The sequence below is a fragment of the Eleutherodactylus coqui genome, chromosome 4 (genome assembly GCF_035609145.1).
Source record: "Eleutherodactylus coqui strain aEleCoq1 chromosome 4, aEleCoq1.hap1, whole genome shotgun sequence".
NCBI lineage: Eukaryota > Metazoa > Chordata > Amphibia > Anura > Eleutherodactylidae > Eleutherodactylus > Eleutherodactylus coqui.
In genome coordinates, this window is record NC_089840.1 from 79,326,593 (window position 1) to 79,351,932 (window position 25,340).

Below are 25,340 nucleotides of genomic sequence, written 5' to 3' on the forward strand. Positions count from 1 at the left end.
AGCTTGGTTCTAGTGCTTTATATATTATAAGCGTGCCTCTGGTGCCGTATTTATGTTATGAGGTTGACTCTGGTGCTTTATTTATGCTATGAGCTTGGTTCTGGCGCAGCATTTAAGTTATGAGCTTGGTTCTGGGGCTGTATGTTATGCTGGTTCAGGTGCTGTATTTGTGTACTGAGTTTGCTTCTAGTGCTGTATTTATTTATGTAATGAATAGAGATGAGCGAACGTACTCGGTAAGGCCGATTTCGCAATCGAGCACTGCGATTTTCGAGTACTTCACTACTCGGGTGAAAAGTACTCGGGGGGGGGGGGGCGGGGGGCGTGGCGTGGCGGAGCGGGGGGTAGCAGCGCGGAACAGGTGGGACCCCTCTCTCTCTCCCTCTCCCCCCCACTCCCCTCTGCACCCCCCCCCCCCACTCACCCACAGCACCCCCGAAATTTCATCTTGGAACTGTTTCTATGGTAGCTGAGAAGATTTAACTGTATAACATATATCCAAAATAGATGTCAAATAATATTAATTAAAACATCTCCATCTCTCTACAATATCCTAGCGGTAAGAACTTGAACCCACCTTGCTGTCTGATAATTTCTCGCACTCCATGGAAGAAACCTTGATACCTAGGTGTGGAGGAGGCCTGGTCATGGATGAACTTCACCTGTCGTTGTCAAAGAAACGATGGAAGTTGAATAACCATGATTCGAGATGTTATATAAAGTTTAATGTTCATCCTAGCACCCCAAGGAAACAAATATTTGTCAGCAGTAATCTTTTGAGGAATGGTCCATTAGATATAATACACATTTATTACCAATCTGGGACCGTTCCTGCCAACAAGCCATTTTTACCGGCACCGGAACCTTTCGTCTCGAGCGGGCAGGTACTCGCTAAAGGCAATGCTCGCTCGAGCAATTGCCTTTGGCGAGTATACTCGCTCATCTCTAGGCCTTTTCTTACATCACTTTAGAAGTTACATCCCCTTGTAACCTAAGTAGTCACAGAAAATATTGGGATCAGACTATGTGAACGGCATACGCAAAACAAATGGTACTTTTCCACGGGTCGATAGTCGCCTGAGAAATCGCTCAAAAAAGTGATTATAGAACCCAACAGGGCAAGTGAGCGAGAATCACTCAGTCGTCGGAGTTGCTTGATTTTCAGCTCACCTAAAAACCAAGCAAATGAATGACTGCCTGTTTACTCTGCATGGAGGAGGGCATCCGGAAGAGATCTCCGTTGCGCTCCACCTGCATTCAGTGAGCAACTATTGAAAGCACTGGAGCAATATTCATTGGGGCAGCTATAAAGCGCTTTAGCACCCTACAGTCATCTCATGTAAAAGTACCCCTACTCATATGGGCGAGAGTGGGGAGGGGAGACTAAAGTGTATGTCTGCCCATGCATGGTTGCATAACTAGAGCCCCATAACTCTGAAATGGTTAATTATGGGTAATATTTCCTGCCACAATTACAGTAGGAAGAACAGCTCTAGCGCACAAACAACTAAAATAAAGTGCATGTTAAAAGAACAGATAGGATTGACTGGCACATGTAAAGCGTTACTATTGGGGTAGCAACAACACATACCTTAATAGTTTCCATTGGACATACTATTAGGATAGCCTCTGCAACACCAGCCCCTAAGCCACATACAAAACTGGTCTTTCCCTCCAATTTCCCTGAGGAACTCCTTGCAAAGTTACTGAGAAACTCAAATGTGCCGAATCTGAAAAGAACACATTGAGAAAGCGGTAATTACAACCCATATTTTAGTTATGCCCCTTATTATGGTGGTTTGATGCCCCTTATTATGGTACGTCTCGAAAAACGTTTTGGATCTTACTAATTTTTATCTCATTTTTTATGAAGAACAGCATATTAAAAGTAGTTATCTCATAGAGCTTTAAAACTAACATCTGATCATCAGGAAAAGTCTCATTAAGGGCTCGGTCACACGAGCGTAGGCGTATTTACGTTCGCACGTGCGCAGTGTTTAATCGCCGGAAAGAACGTTTTTCGGCAATCATGACCAGAGCTAGAAAGCGTATTATCGTTTGTTCCTACTTTGCAAACTATCTTTTCGGCCATCGAATATGCGTTGGCGCGTATTTCGGTCGCATATGTTCCGGGTTTTTTTTCGGGTTGCCGTTTTTACGCACCGTAAAAATCGCCCGTGCGAACGGATACATTGGAAACCAATGCCTCAGATGGTCACATTTATACGATTGGGCGCAAAAACGCGCCGTTTATGCGCTCGTGTGAACGCACCCTAAGGCATACATTTTCCCTATAGCAGTACATGGTAGACATTCAAATTAATTGCAGTCCATGTAATGCATGGATGTGCTGGGTCTAACAAAGTGCCTCTCTATTCTGGTACACAGAGGGGATCCCACGTGAGGGACCTTCCCATAACATCCATATGCCCCAATAGGATATTTAGACAGGGGGATGCCCATTTATACAATTTTATACCTCTCATCTCCTCCCCTTATGTAACATTTACTCCTTACCTCACTGCAGACTTCGGGATGGATCCATATAGCAATGAGCTAAGACCTCGATATAAACCTCTGACTCCATGATCCTGTACAGTCAGTGTGACACAATGACCTTAAGGGAGAGATAAGAGGTCACCGGAGAAGCTATAGTATATATGTATTCTGTATCAGAAGCTTGAAACCTTTTTCTCATGTGACATATTTATGCTTAAATCACTTTTTACTGAAGCATTTTAGTTAAAAAAATGAAAACAAACATTTACAATTATCCTTATTGCTTGTATCTTTCATTAAACCAACTACCAGTTAAGGCCCATTTTGATAACGATTATCGCTCAAAATTCACTCTAAAGCCATCTTTTGAGCGATACTACCATTGTGCACTGTTCATTCATCGCTGAATTCTAGCCAGCTAGAAATTAGCGATGAGCCTTATCAGTGACGGGCGGCACTGATAGCATTCTTTCAGCTAGTATCAGCTAGATACCAGCTGAAACTCCGAGAACAAAGGAGCTGTATACAGAAGACAGCGCTCCAGTTGTCTTCTGCATAACCTGCTTGGAGCACTCAGCTGGATAGCAGCTAAGCGCTCTGAGAACATAGCAGCTTCATACAGAAGACAGCATCCCCACTGTATTCTGTATACAGCTGGAGCCTTCATTTAAATACTAATAAGCTCTTAAATAGCTAATTAGCTACTAAAGAGCTTATGCAAAGTGAACATTTAAGATTGTCACTCAAACTGCCGTTTGAACAAAATTTGAGCGATTACCTTGTAGTACAAATTCACACAACAATTATCGCTCAATTCCAGATTACGTTAATAAGCCTTCAATTGGTATCACTGTCTATCAAATGAACCAAAAGTTACACTTATCTAAGCCCTATTTCTAAGCTTTCCTGAGGATCTTAGCTTTTGGTCGGGGTACCATAATTAGTTTGTTCTAAGAGGGGAAGGAAGAAATAAAAGAGTATATAAAAAAAGAAGGGGGGAGGCATCCTCATCCATACACTATACACACATCAGTAGGAAAAGAAAATTACATAGTATAAGGGCATATGTGTCTGTATCCATTCAAAGTTTTTATTTGGATAAAGTGGGGGATATAGTAGATCTTGACTTTAGTAACGCATTTGACAATGTATCTCATACCATAGTTATTGAAAAGATGACCAAATATGGGATTGACAAAGCAACTGTTAGGTGGATTCACAACTGACTGAGTGATTGTACTCAAAGAGTGGTCATAAATGGCTGCACATCCAAGTGAAAGGATGTATCAAGTTGGGTAACACAAGGCTCTGTCCTGGGCCCAGTGTTATTCAACATTTTTATAAATGATCTGGAAGAGGGAATTGATGGGAAACTGATCAAATTTGCCGACGACACAAAGCTAGGAGGGATAGCTAACACTAGGGAAGAGAGAGAGTATTCAAAAAGATCTAGAAAAGCTTGCACAGTGGGTAGTGACTAACAAAATGGTATTTAACAAGGAGAAATGCAAAGTCCTACATATGGGCAAGAAAAATGAAGAAGGCACATACAGAATGGGAGGAATTGAGCTAAGCAGCACCACATGAGAAAAAGACTTGGGTATACCAATAGATCATAGACTGAACATGAGTCAACAATGTGATGCAGCAGCCAAAAAGGCAAACACAATTCTGGGATGTATTAAGAGAAGCATAGAGTCTAGATCACAGGAGGTAATTATCCCCCTCTACCCTTCCTTAGTCAGACCTCACCTGGAATACTGTGTCCAATTCTGGGCACCCCCCTTTAAAAAGACATAGACAAACTGGAACAAGTTCAGAGAAGAGTTACCAAGATGGTGAGCGGTCTGCAAATCATGTCCTATGAGGAACCGTTAAAGGATCAGGGAATGTTTTAGCTTGCAAAAAAGAAGGCTGAGAGGAGACTTAATAGCTGTCTATAAATATCTGAAGGGCTGTCAGTGCAGAGGGATAGGCCCTATTCTCATTTGTACAAGGAAAGACTAGAAGCAATGGGATGAAACTGAAAGGGAGGAGACACAAATTAGATATTAGAAAAAACCTTTTGACAGTCCGGTTCCCGTGGCCTGTAGTGGCCTCACCTGACCAACAGCGCCGCACATAGCCAGGCCGCTGATTTCCAGTCAAAATGCACACCAATGGTACGGATTCTAACAGTTTTTTTTGGATGCAGAAATGCTGCGGGATTTGCTGTGGACATTCAGCAGAATTTCTGCCACATGTAAACATACCCTAAGTCAGCTTGAGGTATGCTGCCACATGCAGAGTGGCCTCAGTAGTAATAGTGTCCCCCACAGTGGCCTCAGTGGTAATAGTGTCCCCTATATTGGCCCCAGTAGTAAAAGTGACCCCCACAGTGGCCCCAGTAGTAATATAGTGTCCCCTATATCGGCCCCAGTAGAATCATAGAATGGTAGAGATGGAAGGGACCTCCAGGGTCATCGGGTCCAACCCCCCTGCTCAGTGCAGGATTAACTAAATCATCCCAGACAGATATTTGTCCAGCCTTTGTTTGAACACTATCGTTGAAGGAGAACTCACGACCTCCCGTGGTAACCTGTTCCACTCATTGATCACCCTCACTTTCAGAAAGTTTTTTCTAATATCTAATTTGTGTCTCCTCCCTTTAAGTTTCATCCCATTGCTTCTAGTCTTTCCTTGTGCAAATGAGAATAGGGCTGATCCCTCTGCAGTGTGATAGTAGTAATAGTGCAATAGTAATAGTGACCCCCCACAGTGGCCTCAGTAGTAATAGTGTCCCCTATATTGGCTCCAATAGTAATAATGACTCCCACAGTGGCTCCAATAGTTATAGTGACCTCCACAGTGGGCTCAGTAGTAATACTATTACTACTGGGGCTGATTTAGGCGACACGCTTACTATTAATTTCCCCTATATCGGCCCCAGTAGTAATCGTGACCTCCACAGTGACCTTATCACCGTTTCCCTCGGGAGTCTTCTGCCAGTCTCCAAAGGCATGACATTTTTGCTGAGCTAAAATCTTTATGGCCTAATGTCCAAAACACTTTATATGTTATCATGGTTTTAAAGAGACTATGAGTTTGAGAGTTGATAATGGGAGAACAGTAGGGAAGGCAACTATAAAACTTACATCCCGTGACGCAATGGGTCAGCTACTTTGAGCTCATAAGCTAAGCTTATAGGGTTTGAAGTATCTCACAGATTCCCTTTAAAGGCTCTTAAGAGATTTTGTCTGAAGTGCTGTTTTTCAGTTTTCTTCACTGGATTACTGTTCTTAGCATGACACCAGCCATGTACTTTCTTGGGTGGAATACAGAATTAAGCGCTGGAGCCGTGCGACTCATCACATCATCAGAGAGACAGGGTGGTTACACATAAGTACTTCTGGCACCTAGTGAGACAGGCTGAGCACAGATGAACAGTTTCCTTTGCTTGTGCAATGATGCATGGCCAAGCCATCACTGCAGAAGTGGGGAGTCGGAATGTATATGGTGAAGCAGAAATGTCAAGAGACAGCTCAGCTAATATGTTATCTTGTATATTTGTGTCTTCTGTTGGGCCATACAATATACATAGGAACAATGTGAACCATTTATGGTTTTATAGAAGTATAACTCAAATAAAAGACCAAATTCAAATTAGCTCCCCAAAAATTGGTCTGAGTAAACATTGACTCAACATCACTATAGAGTGGATTATACGGAGATCTACATGTATGTATATATACACCTATAGTAGCTTATACGTATGTACGAGACAAGGGACATCTGAATTTATAAAAGACAACCATAAGGTATTATTTTCTTTAAATTGATAGTGGCCATCAAAGCAAGAAAAAAAACTTTTTTTTTACTTTTTCTTTTGTTCGAAGGCACCTAACCACATACGTGCGCACAACTCAGTGATTACACTATAATCATTTTATCCTCTTAACGACTACCCGCTATGAATGCACAGTCATGGGTGGTGCATGGAGCGGGCTCAGGTACGGAGCTCGCTCCATACATGTCAGGTTCTGACAGCTAATACCTGCCTGCAAGGGCCACTTTCAGAGCTTTGTCCGATGATGGCCATTTAACTCCTTGGATGCCACAGGTTATGCTCATTGCACAACCAAGCAGAGAGCCATCGAAAGGAGGGCCCTCCGACTCCTCATTGCTCCTCACCCCTCAGGCACCACAATTGTGACACGCCTGTGGCAGGGCTTAATAGACAAATATTGAAATTCACGATATACTGATACACAGAAGTATTTTATAGTATATAATATAAGCAATCAAGTGATTGCAAGTGCAAGTCCCCTATGCATACCAAAAAAACATACAAAAATAAGTTCAATAGCATTTTTTAAAAACTTTTTTGAACTTTTAATGTGAAAAATAAATTAATTGGTATTTTGTCCAAAAAAGTCACATTTATGAAAATCTAGCATTATTTATCCCACACAGGGAACATTGTAAGAAAAGAAAATAATACCAGAATTTCATTTTATTGGGCATCTCATCTCCTAAAATTAATTGAACAAAAAGGGATCCAGAAGTCATATGTATCCCAAAATGGTAGCAATAAAAAGACTACAGCTCACCACGCAAAATAAGAGCCCTCACACAGCCCCATCGATGGGAAATAAAGACTATAGCAACAGAAAAAAATTTATATATTTTTTTTATGGATTACTTTTTAAAAGCAAAACAACATTATTTTTAAATTTGGTATCAACACATTTCTACCAACCCTCAAAATAAAACCAAACACCCAAAAAGCAATGGTGGGTTATTTTCCATTTCAATACATTATATAGTCAATTAAATACTAATAAAAAATACAGCCTGTCCCGCAAAAAAAAAGAAAAATCCAGCGTTTATTTCGTTATAACGGCAAAAAAAGCTCTTGAAAAGAGGGATGACAAGACAAAAAGAAAACTTTAAAGAAACTTCTGGTCTTTAAAAAGGTTAATGGATTCTTACCTATTCCCCTATACCGAGGAGGATTGGCCCGCTCATCCAGTTGAAGCTGGGTCTTGACATACTCTGTAGGGAAGGTGATGCAGATTTCAATGCCCCCTGCGATTCCACCTGGCAAGACACAAATCACACTTTGTATCAGTGACACTTTGAATTCAGTGGGAATTGTGACTACAATACCAACCCTGGCCCCTGAAATGTGGACAGAGCTGTCTGCTCTGACTCTTGTTTGTACCGACAGCGGCCCTTCATGAACAGTTCATTGGCAGGAATCCCAACCCTGAAGATCAACTCTTGATGACCTATCCACAGGGAGTCTGTCAGTTTGAACATGCTGTCTATACTGCCTGCACCATGTTATAGAGCAGTACGAGCTGAGCAGACTGATATATAGTTTTATGGGGAAAGAGTCAGTATAACGTGTATTTTATTCATTTATATCTCTGCACATACTGAGCTGAACAGTCCAATGGGCGGTCCTATTCTTGACTGACAACTACCTCTAAATGTACAGTCATACACAGATTGTTTTCAGCCACTGATAGGACCGCCCATTGGACTGTTCAGCTTAGAATGTGTAAAATACAAGTTATAGTGACTCTTTCTCCATAAGAGTATGTGTAGATGACAGATTCCCTTAAAGTCTTGAAAACCCCTTTAATTAGCTTTCATCGGTCACAGTTCCAGTAGCATGGGTTTTCTGCTGTAAAGACACCCCTTTTCCCCTTAATTGATGTGGATGATGTGTGTATGTCATCCACAAGCACCTCCAGATCTGACGCTTGTGCCACGAATCTTGGGAGCAGCGCATGTGTAGTTGGTTTTACTCTTCTGTGAGCAGACACGCCAGTGCAGTGACCGAGACACAAGGCCCACACTGAGGAGCTGGCAGGGGTGGAGATGGCACTTGTCACGGTGGCTCTACCAAACTCCTCCCCAGTGGGACGCATGCAACTTTGGCCAAGGCGCCGCTAGGCCTCTTCCAGGCAACGCTGGGTAGCGGTTACCTGTATAGGTGTGTAGTGGACTGTAGAAGTTGTCACTCGTGATGCCACTGTTCCTTCTCACCGATGACTCTTAGGCAGTAGAAATAAAGAGAGTCCAAACACTGCTAAACTTAAAAAACTTCTTACTTTTTCCAGACATATCCTAGCCACTTGCAGACATTAACCTCTTGAATGCTGCAGCTGTGCAATACACATAACAGCAGACAAGACACTTTGCACAGTGCATCCACATAAAAGACATGACATATATGACAATTACGGAGGGGCCAGATATATACAGTTCGGGCCACTACACCAGCTTTTACTGCTTATGTGGTGCTCCCAGGATGCACACTGCAAGCGCAAGATTGCGGGTAAAGAAGGCACGTCATCCACATCAATTAAGCTTGAAAGAGACGTTTTTACAGCAGAGGACTTGTGCGGCTGGAAAGGTATGGGTAGGCCACCAAACATTTTGATCCTAATTAAAATACAGTGCAGGATTTTTTTTAAAACAACCTTATATGGGTTTATGCTTAGAAACAGGTATAAAAAGCATTATTACTGACTGATATTGTGCTACCAATGAATCATAAGGCTAAAACCTGGTGACAGTTAGCTTTATCGTCACTCCTGTATTTCACAATGAGGAAACAGATCAATGAATGTGAATAAAGGAATAGAGAATAATGCAATAATAAGTACAAAAAAATTAAATTCAGTATTCAGTATTGCAGTCATCAGTCTAACGAAAGAATACGCTTGGGCTTTAGAGCCTAAAAGGTGGTTTCACACATGTAGTTTTCATGCAGTTTTTTTTAAGCCAAAGCCTTAAGAAGTGAATTCAAAAAACATAGGAACTATAAAAGACAGCACCATGGCTCAAAAAACTGCATGAAAAGCTGTAAAGCTGTCACAAGACAGTGACATTTTTTCCAAAAATAAAAAACAAAGCGAAAAAAACACTCCGAAGAGATTCAATTAGTGGAACGCCCACTAATCCCCAACACTGTGGATCCCATGTATCTTGTATGCCTAGGAGTGGAAGCCTACTGTGCTTCCATGGGCTCTATCTAGTATTTTCTTTGCAAGATACATTTACATGTTGTATATACTGACTGGCAGTGCTCTAGAGAAGAAACCGGGTAGCCAAAAGCTTTCCGAGAAATGGAAGGGGGAAAGGACTTGTTATTTGTATAGCGCCAACTTATTCCACAACGCTTCTAGGTAATTTGTTTATTATCCCCCCCCCCCCCCCCCCCCCTCCGAGCAAGCTGGGTACTCATTTTACCGACCTAGGAAGGATTGAAGGCTGAGTCAACTTTGAGCCGGCTACCTTCAGGTCGTGAGTGAGAGCTGAGGACTACACTTTGCACCACATGAGGCCCCCAAATGTTGATATATTCTAAATGGGAGCATTCATTGGACTGAAAATACCACTGTGGATATAATACAGAAACAAGGGTCTGCTGCATGTATTCAATTAAAAATGTAAAAAAATAGGAATTGAAAGGTTCTCTTAAATTTACAGAATTGCGTGACAGCTAGTACGGATTTAAACTTGGAAGTCCTACCAGATGTCATTACTGTATGGTGTAATTACTGCAGGCGGCTTTGGTGGCACAAATTGGTTTTCTTGCAAGGCTGAATGAATGATATAACGCCCTGAGACATATGAAAATCATATCTGCATATCTTCAAGACAGCGCATACCGTTGTAGTCAGTGCCCTTGAAAATTGTTCTTAAAGCGACCCTCCAGTCAGGAGCTCAAAAATTTTTATTTTGAGCAAACATCGTTACGTGTAAATGGGCCCTATACACAGGAGAGATGATTGGCACACTGAGTAGAGGCAGCACGCAGAATATCTTCTCCAGCCGCCCATCTCCATTCAGAGTAAACAGGCAGTCTTTCATAGACGGCTGCTTGTCTACGCAGGCAGTAGATGAACAACTGCTTGTTTACATGGGCCGATCGTCGTTCAGTTTTTACGTATGCATAAACTGAATGCTGAACGGATTATTGCACGTCATTCAGTCGGTTCATGCATGCATTTAGACTGAACAACAATAATTCAGATTCTCGCTGGAGAATCTTGCTGTAAGGGCTTTTACCCACAAGCGGTTTTTTTTGTTTTTTTTTAACGCTGCGATATCGCTGCGTTTTTTTCAATGGGACTTTCTAATGTTAAAAATCGCAGCGCTCAAAAATCACAAGTTTGTGTTTTTGCGATTTTAACATTAGAAAATCCCATTGAAAAAAACACAGCGATATCGCAGTGTTAAAAAAAACGCTAGTGTGTAAAAGCCCTAAAAGGGCCCGTAATCTCTGCCATTCTCACTACTGCTCCATTTTGTTTTTTTGTTTGTTTTTTTCAATTCATCCATTACATTTTATTTCCTGCCATCTTTAAGGAAATTCCGCGGCGGGATTTCCCGCAGAATTTCCGCCCTTGGAAGCTGCCATAGGATTGCGTTAGCAAACGCAATCCTAGGCAGATGGCTGCGGTTTGTCCGTGCAAAATCTTGCGCGGCAAACAAACCGCAGCATGTTCTATTTCTGTGCAGGGCTCGCAGAGCCCCGCACACAAACGTTACTCACCGGCCGCCGGCTCCAGTCTGCGCATGCGCCGGCTGCCCTGCAGCCGGCACATGAAAGATCCGGAGCTGCAGGGTGAGTACGCGCTGCTCTCTGCAGGCGCTCGGTCGGGTCCCGCGGCAAGAATTCCCGCTGCCGGATCCGACCCGGCCGTCTGCAGGCGGCCTTATGGTCTCTTTCTCTCTGCTACCATCCCCACTGTTCCTTTCTTCGTGGCACTGTTCTATCTATGCTGAGGGTTTTTTTTTCTCTTTTCAATAGTCCTATTGATTTCAGCTTCTGATTTTCTCCGTATTTAGTGACAAATACATCACTCATTTATTTATTATTATATGTTATCTCTGTTAAACACTATGCTTCTACGAGTTTTAAGGCTAATGCTCACGGTCAGGTTTCTGTCGCGTATTACATACTATTGAACCTAACAGTGCAATGTTCACGCTGCGGAATTCTGCAGTGTGAAATAAATCGCAGCATGTTCTATCATAGTCAACGGAAGTCGGCCGTCATGCTATACTTGTCAGTACAGTGGAAGTATCGTGTGAATACACGACCCCACCCACCGCTGGCCGCGTCATGTGCTGTACTGCACATGCGCGTTGCGCACAGTGGATCCGGGAGGGGAGTATGGGGTTCTTGGGGGGAGGGGCGGTGTGACGGACTCTGCTGCGATATTCTGCTGGCAGAGTCCATCAAGGCCATGTGCATGAGCCCTTATAATGTATGAATGCAGTCTTTGTATTAAATCATGTCACATGTTTCTGTGACATAGAAATTACAGTTCCTGAGTGCCGCATCCCGCTATATTTTCTATATTACGATTTGGAGACTGGTGAGTCGACAGTCACTTGGATTGCTGGACCTACTAGCTGGATTGTCTGCCCCACGAAGGTGGTTATAAAGGACGTGCCGCTGACTACTTTACTTTATGCTTGGACTGACATGTTTCTGTGACATCACACGCTGCTTTCTCCCCCCCCCCCCCCCCCCCCCCAAACTTTTTAATCAACCTGTGCATTCCCCTGTTGTAAAAGATCCTTTTCCATCACTGAAACGCATAGCCTAGAGTAGAATCATAGAATGGTAGAGTTGGAAGGGACCTCCAGGGTCATCGGGTCCAACCCCATGCTCAGTGCAGGATTCACTAAATCATCCCAGGCAGATGTCTGTCCAGCCTTTAAACACTTCCATTAAAAGAGAACTCACCACCTCCTGTGGTAACCTGTTCCACTGGTTCATCACCCTCACTGACAGATTTCTCTAATATCTAATCTGTCTCCTCCCTTTCAGTTTCATCCCATTGCTTCTAGTCTTTCCTTGTACAAATAAGAATAGGGCTGATCCCTCTGCACTGTGACAACCCTTCAGATATTTGTAGACAGCTATTAAGTCTCTTCTCAGCCTTCTTTGTTGCAAGCTAAACATGCCCAGATCCTTTAACCAATCCTCATAGGACATGACTTGCAGACCGCTCACCATCTTGGTAACTCTTCACTGAACTTGCTCCAGTTTGTCTATGTCTTTTTTAAAGTGGGGTGCTCAGAACTAGACACAGTATTCCCGATGAGGTCTGACTAAGGAAGAGTAGAGGGGGGATAATTACCTCATGTAACGTAGACTATGCTTTTCCTAAGGCCGGCTGCACACGACCGGGTCGTATTTTGCATGCGGTGCTCAGCCGGCATCCGCGTGTAGCTGCTTTTCTTCTTGGCCAGCTGTACTGCGGATAGTCCATACGGCGAGCCTTCGGACATGCAATACAGTTTGTTGTTTTTCTGTTTTAAATCTCAGCTTTTCCAGCTTCACTGGGCTCGTGTAGAGAAAAAAGCGTTTTGCCATAGCATGCTATAGGCGGTATTTACTGCGGGATCCAGAGGCAGACACCCGCTCCACGTTCTGCAATGCAAATCTGTCCGAGTGCAGCTAGCCTAATACGTCCCAGAATTTTGTTTGCCTTTTTTTTCTGCTGCATCACATTGTTGACTCATGTTCAGCCTGTGATTTATTAGTATACCCAAGTCTTTTTTCACATGTGCTGCTGCTTGGCCAAATTACCCCCATTCTGTATGTGCTTTTTTTCTATTTGTCTTGTCTAGATGTAAGACTGCGCATTTCTCCTTGATAAATACCATTCTGTTAGTCGCCACCCACTGTTCAAGCTTTTCTAGATCTTTTTGAATACTCTCACTTCCCTAGTATTAGCTATCCCTCCTAGCTTTGTGTCGTCTGCAAATTTGATCACATTCCCCTCCATTCCCTCCTCCAGATCATTTATAAAAATGTTGAACAACACTGGGCCTAGGACAGAGCCTTGTGGTACCCCACTTGATACATTCTTCCACTTGGATGTGCAGCTATTTTAGACCACTCTTTTGAGTACGATTACTCAACCAGTTGTGAATCCTATAACAGTTGCCTTGTCAATCCCACATTTGGTCATTTTTTCAATAAATATGGTAGGAGATACTTTGTCAAATGCTATACCAAAGTTAAGATACACTATATCTACCACATTTTCCTGATCAACCCAGTCGGTGATTCTGTCATAGAAGAGAATTAGATTAGTTTGCAATGACTTTTTTGTAACAACCCTCAGACAGAAAAGTAGAAAATATGATTGACCACTGATAAATGTAAAAAGTTATGGACATGGGCAGGGAAAATACATATCACCATTACTAATTAAATTGGAAAACACTAAGCAAAACTGACTTGGAAAAGGATTTGGGGATTTTAGTTAAAAATTCAGTATTCCGCATTCCGGCTCCTATGGATAGAGGATAACTAGTTGATTGGTGGAGGTCCAAAATAAAGTAAAATGTGTTGCAAAAACCAGTCTCAGAATCACTTGAATAAGTAATAACATTCCAAAGTTATTACCACACTTAGGCCTCCTTCCCACGAGCGTGACGAGCTCCGCCGCGTAATATTCCGCAGTGAAGCCCGTCACGGCGCCCCCCAGAGACCCGATACTTACCAGCGGAAGATAGCGTGAAGACGCTTCCCCGCCCACCGCCGTCGCGTCATGTGACACGCCCACCGCGTCATATGACGCGCGGCGGTAGGCGGGGAAGCGTTTTTTCACGCTATCTTCCGCTGGTTGCAGCGGGAGATAGCGTGAACGGACGGCTTCCATTGACTGCAATGGAAGCCATCAGCGCGTACACCCGCAGCAAATAGAACATGCTGCGGGTGAGGACGGGAGATTTCACGGTGCGTAATTCCACGGTGGAATTACGCATCGTGAGCATTGTGCTATTAGGTTCAATAGAACCTAATAGCAGGGGGCAACGCAGCGGATTTTTGCCGCGGATTTACGCGGTGTAAATCCGTTTGTGGGAAGGAGGCCTAAGTGAAACATATTAGATTTGAAAAATTCGGCTTGGTCACATAGGGCAAAACTATCTTGGGTGGCAAGTGGTTAACAGACAAAAATGCTGCAGTATCCTTACAAACATGTCAAGGGATGAAAGATGTGAACGTTGCACGCTAATCAGTCACACTGCTGGATTTCTACCATGTTTCAAGTTGAACGGTTTTCGTGACATCAGGTGAATTAAAATGTATTTCTTTTGTTATATATTTGAGGGCTGTCATTGTATTTCAGAAATAACAAGCACTCTGCATGATCCGTATAGAATTCATTTACTGACTTCACTATCCCTGGCATACAGCTATAATAAATTGTATTTTACTTCTTGTCGTAGTTAAATACGGATATCTTATCTGAACAGATTTTCTCTGCTGCTTTCAAGACCGAAAACATGACTCTTAAGGGACCCATCACGCAGAACAGAATTGTCCACGGTACACAACACAGACGCAGATTTTGTTGCGTTTTTAACTGTGGAATGCGTTATTTGAAATGTCTTGCGGAATTTCTTGTGGGTTTTTTTTACGCAGACTTTTATTACGGAATTACATTTCGCCATATGTTAGAAATCTCAATGCAACAGGATGTAAACTTGCGTCCTGTGGATGGCGTGGGTTCAGGTGTGAGCCTGTGTCATCCTGCAGTGGGAGCTGTCCTTGACTGATAGCTGGTCTCCTGCTCAACAGAAGAAAAAAAAAGTGATGACTTTTGAAAAGTGGAGATAAAAATGTCCCAAAAATTGTTGCGTCCTTTGGGCCAAAAGGATTGTTGATTAGTCCTGTACATTGGCTTGGAGGAATTTTAGCTCATTCCTCTGAACACAACAGCTTCAACTGTTATGTTGGTGGGTTTCCTCCCATGAACTGCTTGCTTCAAGTCCTTCCACAACAGTTCTATAGGACTATGGTCAGGACTTTGGTGATAATGGTATTGCTTGACTGTGGATTGACTGAGAGTCCAAACTCTAAAAGATAGTTTTATAACCTTTTCCAGTCTCGAGAGCATCAAGAACTCTTCTTTTGAAGTCCTCTGAAATCTCATTTGTTCATGCCATGATACACTTCCACAAACATGTTGCCAAGATCAAACTTTCATAGATCCAAGTTCTTTAAAACAGGTTGCCCACTCACACCTAATTGTCATTCCATTGATTGAAAACACCTGACTTCATTCTAGCTTCAAATTCTGCTAATTTTAAAGGTTCACATACTTTTGCCACTCACAGGCATGTCATATTGTATCATTTCCCTCAATAAATAAGTGACTAAGTGTAACATTGTTTATTCTTTCTTTCTTTCTTTTTTGGTTCTATCTACATTTAGGACTTGTGTGAAAATCTGATGTAATTTTAGGGTAAATATAAGCAGAAATATGGAAAAATCTGAAGGGTTCACAAACTTTCAAGCACAACTGAAGGTAAAAAATACCTACAGTATGCATAACATTTAAACTGTGTTCACATTTATGTTTTTTGTTATGAGAGAAAAAAAATCATTAAGGTTCACAGTTGTTTTTTCCATCATTATGGATGATGTAAAGTGAATTGTAACATTTAAATGTTGGTCCCCAGACTTGTCCATACTGCACTGTATTATTTTAGCATTAAATACATGAATGCAATGATTCATAGTACACAGTTCAAATTCAGGAGTGAGCAATCGTTAATTGGTGGTGTGAGATATTAACAGCTCAGTACAGATTTCTAACACCATCCAAAATGGTTACACCCACAGTATGGATGTTTACCCCATTACAACTGTGCATAGTGAATGATTCTGTCCACATGTTCAACAGTACTAATATCTAATACTAGTAGTATGTTGGCCATTTACAACTCAAAATTATAATTGAGAAAACATAAAACCATTTATAACAATTGCTTTGTCTTTAGGTTGTACAGTACGAACCCAACAAGATTATATTTTTTCCAGCATAATTTTTGCATCTCCAGTGGTTTTTTTGGATCATTTTTATTGAAATTATGTTTAAATACAATTACCCTTTAATTTAAAAACATTTATATATGCTTGAATATAATATACATGGAATATTTTTGGCCCACCCAAAAATACAATCAATCATAGCTATATTTAACCAAATCATAAACACCCCCACCCCCAACAAAACAAATAATTATGAATTATAAAAAATAAACATGCATTAGATACGGTTGTATCTTGACGCCACCGGAAGCTAGGGGTTTGACAGGCTTTAGATAGAGGAATACCCCTAACTCCCGAATGGCTGCATTGTTGTCCAGGTAGCACAGCTCTGAGGCAGAGAGCAGCATGAAAGGAGTTTTTGCTGGGATGGAGTTTCAGTATTAGGTTTACATTATTAGCTGTAAATGCTTGCATGTGAGAGCGGGGCCGCAGTAACATGGAAGCATGTACAGCTAATAATGTAAGCCTAAGGCCTCCTGCAGACAGGTGGAAATTCAGAGGCGGGATTTCCCGTAGAATTTCTGCCCGTGCTCGCTGCCATAGGATTGCATTAGATAATGCAATCCTATGCACACAGCCGCGATTTGTTCGCGTGATAACACGCACGGAAAACAAATCGTAGCACGTCCTACTTCTGTGCGGGCCTCACAGAGGCCCACACAGAAATGTCACTAGTGACGCGCCGGCTCTGCTCTGCGCATGCGCCGACTGGGTGGCAGCTGGCACATAGCAGAGAGGGGGGACGCTGGTAGTCGGTGAGCCACAATGGTCACTGCAGGGGCATGGCGGCGCATTCTGCTGCGAGAGTTCTTGCAACGGGATCCGACCCAGCCATCTGCAGGAGGCTTAACAGTTAAACTAACCCTAACCCTCCATCCCAGCACAAACTCCTTCAGAACCTCCCCCCCCCCCCCCCCCGCCAGCACCAATGCCACCAGAACCTTGCCGCCTGTTTAACCGAATGTCCCCTGTAGTGTGAACTCCCCCCATCCCTGCGCCGACACCAGCGCTGCAGGAACAAAGGAGGGTGAGTGGCAGCACCCAGGAGGGGAGAGAGGAGCAGGCACGGAAAAGACACAGCGGCGGGGTAACTCACCGCAGCCGCCAGGGACAACTCTATGCAGTGCCAGAGGGGTGTAAGAGACAGAGTGAGAGATAGAGAGAGAGAAAGAGACAGAGAGACAGACACAGAGACAGACACAGAGACAGAGTGAAAGAGAGAAAGAGACAGAGTGAGAGAGAGAGAGAGAGAGAAAAAACAGAGTGAGAGAGAGAGAGAAAAGACAGAGTGAGAGAGAGAAAAGACAGAGTGAGAGAGAGAGAGAGAAAAGACAGAGTGAGAGAGAGAAAAGACAGAGTGTGTGTGAGAGAGAGAGAGAGAGAGAAAGGGACAGAGTGAGAGAGATAGAAAGAAAGAGACAGTGTGTGTGTGTGTGTGTGTGTGTGAGAGAGAGAGTGAGAGAGAAAGAGACAGAGTGTGTGTGTAAGAGAGAAAGACAGAATGAGAGAGAGAAAGACAGAGTGAGGGAGAGAGAAAGACAGTTTGTGTGTGTGAGAGAGAGAGAAAGAGACAGAGTGAGAGAGAGATAGAAAGAAAGAGACAAAGTGAGAGAGAGAGAGAAAGAAAGAGACAGAGTGAGAGAGAGTGAGAAAGACAGAATGAGAGAGAGAGAGAAAGAGACAGTGTGTGTGAGAGAGAGAAAGAGACAGAGAGGGTGAGAGAGAGAAAGAGACAGAGAGGGTGAGAGAGAGAAAGAGACAGAGTGTGTGAGAGAGAGAAAGAGACAGAGTGTGAGAGAGAGAAAGAGACAGAGTGTGAGAGAGAGAAAGAGACAGAGTGTGAGAGAGAGAAAGAGACAGAGTGTGAGAGAGAGAAAGAGACAGAGTGTGAGAGAGAGAAAGAGACAGAGTATGAGAGAAAGAGACAGAGTGAGAGAGAAAGAGACAGAGTGAGAGAGAAAGAGACAGAGTGTGAGAGAGAGAAAGAGACATAGTGTGAGAGAGAGAAAGAGAGAGAGTGAGAGAGAAAGACAGAGTGAGAGAGAGAAAGACAGAATGAGAGAGAGAGAGAGAAAGAGACAGAGTGAGTGTGTGTGAGAGAGAGAGAGAAAGAGACAGAGTGAGAGAGATAGAAAGAAAGAGAGAGAAAGACAGTGTGTGTGTGAGAGAGTGAGAGAGAAAGAGACAGAGTGTGTGTGTAAGAGAGAAAGACAGAATGAGAGAGAGAAAGACAGAGTGAGGGACAGAGAAAGACAGTGTGTGTCTGTGAGAGAGAGAGAAAGAGAGAGTGAGAGAGAGTGAGAAAGACAGAATGAGAGAGAGAGAAAGAGACAGTGTGTGTGAGAGAGAGAAAGAGACAGAGTGAGAGAATGAGAGAGAGAAAGAGACAGAGTGTGAGAGAGAGAAAGAGACAGAGTGAGAGAATGAGAGAGAGAAAGAGACAGAGTGTGAGAGAGAGAAAGAGACAGAGTGAGCGAGAAAGAGACAGAGTGTGAGAGAGAGAAAGAGACAGAGTGAGCGAGAAAGAGACAGAGTTAGAGAGAAAGAGACAGAGTGTGAGAGAGAGAAAGAGACAGAGTGTGAGAGAGAGAAAGAGACAGAGTGAGAGACTGAGAGAGAGAAAGAGACAGTGTGTGAGAGAGAGAAAGAGAGAAAGAGACAGAGTGAGAGAGAAAAAGAGACAGAGTGTGAGAGAGAGAAAGAGAGTGAGAGAGAGAAAGAGAAAAAGAGACAGAGTGTGAGAGAGAGAAAGAGAGTGAGAGAGAGAAAGAGAAAGAGAGTGAGAGAGAGAAAGAGAAAGAGTGTGAGAGAGAGAAAGAGAGAGAGTGAGAGAGAGAGAAAGAGAGAGAGTGAGAGAGAGAGAGAGAGAGAGAGAAAGAGAGAGAGTGAGAGAGAGAGAAAGAGAGAGAGTGAGAGAGAGAAAGACAGAGAGTGAGAGAGAAAGAGACAGAGAGAGAGAGAGAGTGAGAGAGAGAGAAAGAGACAGAGTGAGAGAGAGAGAGAGAAAGAAAGAGACAGAGTGAGAGAGAGGGAGAAAGACAGAATGAGAGAGAGAGAGAGAGAAAGAGACAGTGTGTGTGAGAGAGAGAAAGAGACAGAGTGAGAGAGAAAGAGACAGAGTGAGAGAATGAGAGAGAGAAAGAGACAGAGTGTGAGAGAGAGAAAGAGACAGAGTGAGAGAGAAAGAGACAGAGTGAGAAAGAGACAGAGTGAGAAAGAGACAGAGTGAGAGAGAGAGAAAGAGAGAGTGAGAGAGAAAGAAAGAGTGAGAGAGAGAAAGACAGAGTGAGAGAGAGAAAGACAGAGTGAGGGAGAGAGAAAGAGAGTGAGGGAGAGAGAAAGAGACAGTGTGTGTGTGAGAGAGAGAAAGAGGCAGAGTGAGAGAGTGAGAGAGATAGAAAGAGACAGAGTGAGAGAGTGAGAGAGAGAAAGAGACAGAGTGTGAGAGAGAGAAAGAGACAGAGTGTGAGACAGAGAAAGAGAGAGAGAAAGAGACAGAGTGTGAGAGAAAGAGACAGAGTGAGGGACAGAGAAAGACAGTGTGTGTGTGTGAGAGAGAGAGAAAGAGACAGAGTGAGAGAGAGAGAGAAAGAGACAGAGTGAGAGAGAGAGACAGAATGAGTGAGAGAGATAGAAAGAGATGGAGTGAGAGAGTGAGAAAGAGACAGTGTGTGTGAGAAAGAGACAGCGTGTGTGTGAGAGAGAAAGAGACAGTGTGTGTGTGAGAGAGAGAGAGAGAAAGAGAGAGTGAGAGAATGAGAAAGAGACAGAGTGAGCGAGAAAGAGACAGACTGAGCGAAAGAGCGACAGAGTGAGCGAGAGTGAGAGAGACAGAGTGAGCGAGAGTGAGAGAGACAGAGTGAGCGAGAGTGAGAGAGACAGAGTGAGCGAGAGTGAGAGAGACAGAGTGAGCGAGAGAGACAGAGTGAGCGAGAGAGACAGAGTGAGCGAGAGTGAGAAAGACAGAGTGAGAGAGAGTGAGAAAGACAGAGTGAGAGAGAGTGAGAAAGACAGAGTGAGAGAGAGTGAGAGAGAAAGTGACAGAGTGAGAGAGAAAGAGACAGAGAGAGAGAAAGAGACAGAGAGAGAGAAAGAGACAGAGAGAGAGAAAGAGACAGAGAGAGAGAAAGAGACAGAGAGAAAGAGACAGTGTGTGTGTGAGAGAGAGAGAGAAAGAGAGAGTGAGAGAGTGAGAAAGAGACAGAGTGAGAGAGAGAGAAAGAGACAGAGTGAGTGAGAGAGAGAAAGAGACAGAGTGAGAGAGAGAGAGAAAGAGACGGAATTTCTGCCCGTCTGCAGGTGGCCAGAGTGAGAGAGAGAGAGAGAGAGAAAAAGATAGAGTGTGTGTGTGTGTGTGTGTGTGTGTGTGTGTGTGTGTGAGAGAGAGTGAAAGAGAGACAGAGTGAGAGAAAAAGAGACAGTGAGAGAGAGTGATAGACAGAGACAGTGAGAGAAAAAGCAATAGAAAAACTAAGAGAAAGCGACAGAGACAGAGAGCAATAGAGAGACAGTGATAGAGAGACAAACAGAGAGAGTGATAGAGATACAGAAAGAGAGTAATAGTGAAAGAAAGAGAGAGATAAAGAGAGTGATAAAGAAAGATAGCCATAGAGAGACAGACAGAATGAGAGTGATAGACAGAATGAAAGCAATGCAGACATAAAGAGCGATAAGACAGAAAGAGAGCGGAATAGACAGAGAGAGAGAGAGGCAGAGTGAGAGAAAGAGAGAGGCAGAGTGAGAGAAAGAGACAGGCAGAGTGAGAGAAAGAGACAGTCAGAGTGAGAAAGAGAAAGGCAGAGCGAGACAGCGAGAGACAATGGGAGAAAGAGCAATAGAGAGAAAATGATAAACAGAGAGAGAGCAATAGAGAGAGAGTGTGAGTGTAATAGAGAGAGAGCAATAGAGAGTTACAGTGAGAGAAAGAGCAATAGAAACAGAGAGAAAGCGATAGAGAGACAGAGAGCAATAGAGAGACAGAGAGAAAGAGTGATAGAGAAACAAAGAGAGAGCAATGGAGAGAGAGAGCGCGACAGACAGAACGAGAGCAAGCAATAGAGACAAAGAGAGAGAGCAATAGAGACAGAAAGAGAGCAATAGAGAAAGAGACAGAGGGATAGACAGAAAGAGAATGACAGACAGAGAGATACCACGACAGAGAGACAACGAAAGAGTCAGCTAGAGAGACAGCATGAGAAGGACAGAGACAGCATGAGAGACAGAGAGACAGTATGAGACAGACAGAGACAGCATGAGAGACAGCATAAGACAGACAGGGAGAGAGACAGCAGGAGACAGACAGAGAGAGACAGAGAGAGACAGCATGAGAGAGACAGAGACAGACCGAAAGACAGAGAGAGAGAGACAGCATGAGAGACAGAGAGACAGCATGAGAGAGAGACAGACAAACAAACAGCATGAGAGACAGCATGAGAGAGACAGACAGACCGAGACAGCATAAGAGAGACAGACAGACACAGCATGAGAGAGAGACAGACAGAGAGACCAAGAGAGACAGAGACAGCATGAGAGAGACAGACTGAGACAGCATAAGAGAGAGAGAGACAGACAGATAGAGAGAGACAAACAAACAGCATGAGAGAGAGAGAGAGAGAAAAAGAGAGAGTGTGTGTGTGAGAGAGAGAGAAAGAGAGACAGAGTGAAAGAAAAAGAGACAGAGTGAGAGAGAGTGATAGAGAGCAATAGAGAGAGACAGTAAGAGAAAAAGCAATAGAAAAACTAAGAGAAAGTGACAGAGACAGAGAGCAATAGAAAGACAGTGATAGAGAGACAAACAGAGAGAGTGATAGAGATACAGAAAGAGAGTGATAGTGAACGAGAGAGAGAGTGATAAAGAGAGATAGCCATAGAGAGACAGACAGAATGAGAGTGATAGACAGAACGAAAGCAATGCAGACATAAAGAACGATAGAGAGACAGAAAGAGAGCGGAATAGACAGGGAGAGAGAGGCAGAGTGAGAGAAAGAGACAGGCAGAGTGAGAGAAAGAGACAGTCAGAGTGAGAAAGAGAAAGGCAGAGCGAGACAGCGAGAGACAATGGGAGAAAGAGCAATAGAGAGAAAATGATAAACAGAGAGAGAGCAATAGAGAGATAGAGTGTGAGTATAATAGAGAGAGAGAGCAATAGAGAGATACAGTGAGAGAAAGAGCAATAGAAACAAAGAGAAAGCGATAGAGAGACAGAGAGCAATAGAGAGACAGAGAGAAAGAGTGATAGAGAAACAGAGAGAGAGCAATGGAGAGAGCGCGACAGACAGAACAAGAGCAAGCAATAGAGACAAAGAGAGAGAGAGCAATAGAGACAGAAAGAGAGCAATAGAGAAAGAGACAGAGGGATAGACAGAAAGAGAATGACAGACAGAGAGATACCAAGACAGAGAGACAACGAAAGAGTCAGATAGAGAGACAGCATGAGAAGGACAGAGACAGCATGAGAGACAGAGAGACAGTATGAGACAGACAGAGAGAGACAGAGACAGCATGAGACAGACAGAGAAAGAGAGACAGCATGAGACAGACAGGGAGAGAGACAGAGAGAGACAGCATGAGAGAGACAGAGACAGACCGAAAGACAGAGAGAGAGAGAGACAGCATGAGAGAGAGACAGACAAACAAACAGCATGAGAGACAGCATGAGAGAGACAGACAGACCGAGACAGCATAAGAGAGACAGACAGACACAGCATGAGAGAGAGACAGACAGAGAGACCAAGAGAGACAGAGACAGCATGAGAGAGACAGACTGAGACAGCATAAGAGAGAGAGAGACAGACAGATAGAGAGAGACAAACAAACAGCATGAGAGAGAGAGAGAGAAAAAGAGAGAGTGTGTGTGTGTGAGAGAGAGAGAAAGAGAGACAGAGTGAGAGAAAAAGAGACAGAGTGAGAGAGAGTGATAGACAGAGAGCAATAGAGAGAGACAGTAAGAGAAAAAGCAATAGAAAAACTAAGAGAAAGCGACAGAGACAGAGAGCAATAGAAAGACAGTGATAGAGAGACAAACAGAGAGAGTGATAGAGATACAGAAAGAGAGTGATAGTGAAAGAAAGAGAGAGAGAGTGATAAAGAGAGATAGCCATAGAGAGACAGACAGAATGAGAGTGATAGACAGAACGAAAGCAATGCAGACATAAAGAACGATAGAGAGACAGAAAGAGAGCGGAATAGACAGGGAGAGAGAGGCAGAGTGAGAGAAAGAGACAGGCAGAGTGAGAGAAAGAGACAGTCAGAGTGAGAAAGAGAAAGGCAGAGCGAGACAGCGAGAGACAATGGGAGAAAGAGCAATAGAGAGAAAATGATAAACAGAGAGAGAGCAATAGAGAGATAGAGTGTGAGTATAATAGAGAGAGAGAGCAATAGAGAGATACAGTGAGAGAAAGAGCAATAGAAACAAAGAGAAAGCGATAGAGAGACAGAGAGCAATAGAGAGACAGAGAGAAAGAGTGATAGAGAAACAGAGAGAGAGCAATGGAGAGAGCGCGACAGACAGAACAAGAGCAAGCAATAGAGACAAAGAGAGAGAGAGCAATAGAGACAGAAAGAGAGCAATAGAGAAAGAGACAGAGGGATAGACAGAAAGAGAATGACAGACAGAGAGATACCAAGACAGAGAGACAACGAAAGAGTCAGATAGAGAGACAGCATGAGAAGGACAGAGACAGCATGAGAGACAGAGAGACAGTATGAGACAGACAGAGAGAGAGACAGAGACAGCATGAGACAGAGAAAGAGAGACAGCATGAGACAGACAGGGAGAGAGACAGCAGGAGACAGACAGAGAGAGACAGCATTAGACAAACAGAGAGATAGACAGCATGAGAGAGAGACAGAGAGAGACAGCATGAGAGAGAAAGACAGCATGAGAGACAGAGACAGACAGAAAGACAGAGAGAGAGAGAGACAGCATGAGAGACAGAGAGACAGCATGAGAGAGACAGACAGACAAACAAACAGCATGAGAGAGAGACAGCATGAGAGAGAGAGATAGACAGACCGAGACAGCATAAGAGAGACAGACAGACACAGCATGAGAGACAGACAGAGATAGCATGAGAGAGAGACAGCATGAGAGACAGACAGAGAGACCAAGAGAGACAGAGACAGCATGAGAGAGACCGACCGAGACGGCATAAGAGAGAGAGAGAGACAAACAAACAGCATGAGAGAGAGACAGAGAGACAAACAAACAGCATGAGACAGAGACAGACAGAGAGACTGAGATAGACAGAGAGACAGAGGGAGAGAAAGATAGACAGAGAGAGAGAGAGAAAGATAGACAGAAAGAGAAAGATAGACAGAGAGAAAGACAAACAGAGAGAAAGAGAAAGATAGACAGACGGGGAGAGAGAGAAAGACAGACAGAGAGAGAGAAAGATAGACAGAGAGAGACAGAAAGATAGACAGAGAGAGAGAGAGAGAGAAAGATAGACAGAGAGGGAGATAGACACAGAGAGAGAGAGAAAGATAGACAGAGAGAGAGAGAAAGATAGACAGACAGAGAGAAAGACAAACAGAGAGAAAGATAGACAGACGGGGAGAGAGAGAAAGACAGACAGAGAGAGAGAAAGATAGACAGAGAGAGACAGAAAGATAGACAGAGAGAGAGAGAGAGAGAGAGAGAAAGATAGACAGAGAGAGAGGGAGATAGACACAGAGAGAGAGAGAAAGATAGACAGAGAGAGAGAGAAAGATAGACAGAGAGAGAGAGAAAGATAGACAGAGAGAGAGAAAGATAGAGAGAGAAAGATAGACAGAGAGAGAAAGACAGAGAGAGAGAAAGATAGATAGACAGAGAGAGATAGACAGAGAGAGAGAGGGAGAAAGATAGACAGAGAGAGAGGGAGAAAGATAGACAGAGAGAGAGAGAGAGAGAAAGATAGACAGAGAGAGAGAAAGATAGAGAGAGAGAGAGAGAAAGATAGACAGAGAGAGAGAGAAAGATAGTCAGAGAGAG

At 43.4% G+C, this 25,340-nt stretch overlaps 1 protein-coding gene across 1 annotated transcript in view; it reads right to left on the reverse strand.

The window, feature by feature from the left end:
• Nucleotides 1-25,340, reverse strand: part of LOC136625502 (tricarboxylate transport protein, mitochondrial-like) — a 52,534-nt gene that overhangs the window by 9,756 nt on the left and 17,438 nt on the right. The window contains exons 2-5 of the mRNA XM_066599714.1: nucleotides 7,471-7,578; nucleotides 2,518-2,617; nucleotides 1,592-1,730; nucleotides 578-662 (exon numbers count right to left, since the gene is read on the reverse strand). Coding sequence (XP_066455811.1) covers nucleotides 578-662; nucleotides 1,592-1,730; nucleotides 2,518-2,617; nucleotides 7,471-7,578 — 432 coding nt within the window. The remainder of the gene's footprint in view (nucleotides 1-577; nucleotides 663-1,591; nucleotides 1,731-2,517; nucleotides 2,618-7,470; nucleotides 7,579-25,340) is intronic.